The following is a 2,919-nucleotide window of genomic DNA, read 5'->3' on the forward strand; positions in this document are numbered from 1 at the left end:
GTATGAAACAGTCCTTACCTCTATTCCACAACAGTTTTCCAGCATTTGACCCCGCCCAATTGCAACTATGTCTGAAATTAAACTCTACCAGATAAATCCTTTCTCTCCATGGATCCTCCACCGCAATCAGTTGGCCCTAAGATCCCCTTTGCCAAGCACCGCTGTATTGGTTAGTCCAAACTGGTGCACACCAAGACAATGAGGCCTCCCCTCGCCCCCAGCTCCCCTCATATTGACTTCACTCCCTCCTTCGAAATCAAATTGGCAAGGCAAGTGTCAAATTTACAGTTACTCTAAAAAAAACAAAAAAAACAACACAAACACACACACACATCTTTCTTATATGTATATCTATAGTTGTTGTTTGGAAACTTTGCAATACATTTGAGACATATGAATGTCAGATGTAACCACACCCTTTTTTGTAATACAGTTACAGCATACCCTACAACAGTAGTGACTGTGGTGGTTATATATACCAAGGCATAATTTTCACCTCACATTTGGAGTGGTTTCTTGCCTATAGAGAAATGCATGTTAAACTTTTATTGACCTTGACACTACTATGTATTACCAGGCTTTGTCCTGCTGTGTGTGGGGTTAATATAAACAGCTGCATACTCCAAGGTGACCCTCAACCCCCTGCTCTCTTTGAGGATGGAGACTTTGTCATTGGAGGGGCTTTCACCATTCATTATTATGTGAGGACTGAGAAGCAAACCTACACTCAACGGCCACAACCACTTGTGTGCAGTGGCAGGTTAGAGTTTTATATGAATTTGATTAAAGTCCATAGAACAATCTTGAATGGATTGAACTGCTTGTGCTGAAAGAAATAGTTTTTGTGCAAAATAAGCTAATGGATTATTTTAATTCATATGTTATATATTAATACTAATATTAATAATATAGTTTTTGCATGTGTGCACTTCAACAGTATGAACTTCAGAGAACTACACTTTGCTCGTGCCTTACAGTTCGCCATCAAAGAGATAAACAACAGCTCCGATCTCTTACCGGGCATCACTTTAGGGTACCATATATATGACACTTGTGCCTCTGTGACAATGGCAATCAAAGTAGCATTGCAACTTGTCAACGGACTAGATCCTGTATTTAACGACACTGATTCCTGTGCAAAATTGAATCCAGTTCCCACACTAATCGGAAATTCAGCTTCCACTGCAGCTATAAGTATTTCAAAAGAACAGAATTTATATGAAGTAGAAAACCTTTCTAAAATTATAAATGCCCTTTGTCAATTTCAGTAATTTTAAAACATCCTTGCTGAATAGAAGTATTATTTTTTATAAAAAAACAACTCACTGACCCAAAATTGTTATATGTGCCAGTAAAAAAAAAAGATACACTCTGTTACCATTTCAACCATTTACAAGTCATCAAAAATAGTAATAATAATAATAGTAATAATAATAATAAAATACAATAAAACAAAGGCAAGTATGGGAATTATATAAAAAAAACTCATCTTATATCTTATATTTGAATTTTGTCAAAATACCTCTTACCTAGATTACAAAAAACATGTTGGCAAATTCATAACTATGTCAGCAATTTTAATGATTTAAATCCCTATGTCATAAGGTTTTTAATATCATAGGAAATTCGGTGTTGAAAAGTGTATTGAAACTTTTGTCTGGTGTTTGAGTCTAGCCTATCAAGCCGTGATCCTGTTTTCTTTCTCTCTCTCTCTGTCGCTCTCCTTTTTCTTTCTGCTGTCCTAAAAAATAATAAAATAATAATAAAATAAAAGTGTGGAGGTGTAAATAAAGACATGTTCAATAAGACCTATTCAGTTACTTCAAAGTGAGAAGTGTACTTTTCTTTTCTATGCAGTGCCTTCTGTCTTGTATCAGAACACAGAGAGGAAAAAGGAAGGACAAAGATAGCAAAAGAAAACAAAAACCTTTAGAAAGCTTGTAGGTGACCTTATTCCTTTAGCTGCTTTGTGGCATCACAAGCAGCCTCTTAAAACCTCATAAAATTGCTCAAAGCCATAATGTCCTTTAACACAGGCTATGAAAACACTGCTTTCACAAATGCTGACATTACTGTAACGCTTGAAGGAATGAACTTCAGGAAAGAATGTAAGATTATGATTACAGCCTCGGCTAAGTAAAGAGGACAATAACAATAGGTCACATACTCGTTAGCACATTAAAGGTTTCTGTGGAACTCCAGCAGTGAAGATGAATCGAAAGGAGTGAAGATAACACTCGAAAAAAGACAAAAAAGAAAAGACAAGCATTTATCTGAGGGCACAGTGGGACAATATTTATGCTGACATAATGGTGTGTGAAATGAAATTGATCAGAACTGCAGTGAGAATTAATTAGCTCTGCAGAGTAAACAAGGGTCCTTTCAGCCCTTTTCTTCCTATTGATCAGCACTCCAGGAGAAAAACACACAAATAAAATATAAAAAAGAAGCAGCTAAACTTTCAAAACCAGATCCACAAAAAAGGAAAATTCATGTAAAAAAATAAATAAATCATCATTCACTGAAAATATATAATCTCCTATAGTGGAGGGCAATATTTTCATTAAAGGGGTCATATGATGCGATTGCAAGTTTTCCTTTCTCTTTGGAGTGTTACAAGCTCTTGGTGCATAAAGAAGATCTGTAAAGTTGCAAAGACTAAAGTCTCAAATCCAAAGAGATATTATTTATAAAAGTTAAGAGTCAGCCACGCCTACCTAAAACGGCTTGTTCTAAACACGCCCCCACATATCTACCTCACTATGTGGGAAGATTTGCATAACGCCGCCCAAATATTCACGCATAGAAAGAAGGCGTAACTTTTATTCTCGCTGTAGTATTGTTGTTGCCATGTCGTGAAGGCGCTGAGTGTTTCGTTGTGAAAGCGAAACTACTTTGTTTGGTCTCCCAAAAGAGGAC

General features: G+C 36.2%; 1 protein-coding gene across 1 annotated transcript in view; it reads left to right on the forward strand.

Annotated features, from left to right (window-relative positions):
- The first annotated feature begins 530 nt into the window (after positions 1-530).
- The window catches only part of LOC107722082 (extracellular calcium-sensing receptor-like), a 10,060-nt gene continuing 7,671 nt past the window's right edge, over positions 531-2,919 (forward strand). Inside the window, exons 1-2 of the mRNA XM_016530308.1 lie at positions 531-760; positions 938-1,223. Coding sequence (XP_016385794.1) covers positions 531-760; positions 938-1,223 — 516 coding nt within the window. The remainder of the gene's footprint in view (positions 761-937; positions 1,224-2,919) is intronic.

The sequence above is a fragment of the Sinocyclocheilus rhinocerous genome, unplaced genomic scaffold, assembly GCF_001515625.1.
Source record: "Sinocyclocheilus rhinocerous isolate Xijiao unplaced genomic scaffold, SAMN03320098_v1.1 scaffold7751, whole genome shotgun sequence".
Classification (NCBI taxonomy): domain Eukaryota; kingdom Metazoa; phylum Chordata; class Actinopteri; order Cypriniformes; family Cyprinidae; genus Sinocyclocheilus; species Sinocyclocheilus rhinocerous.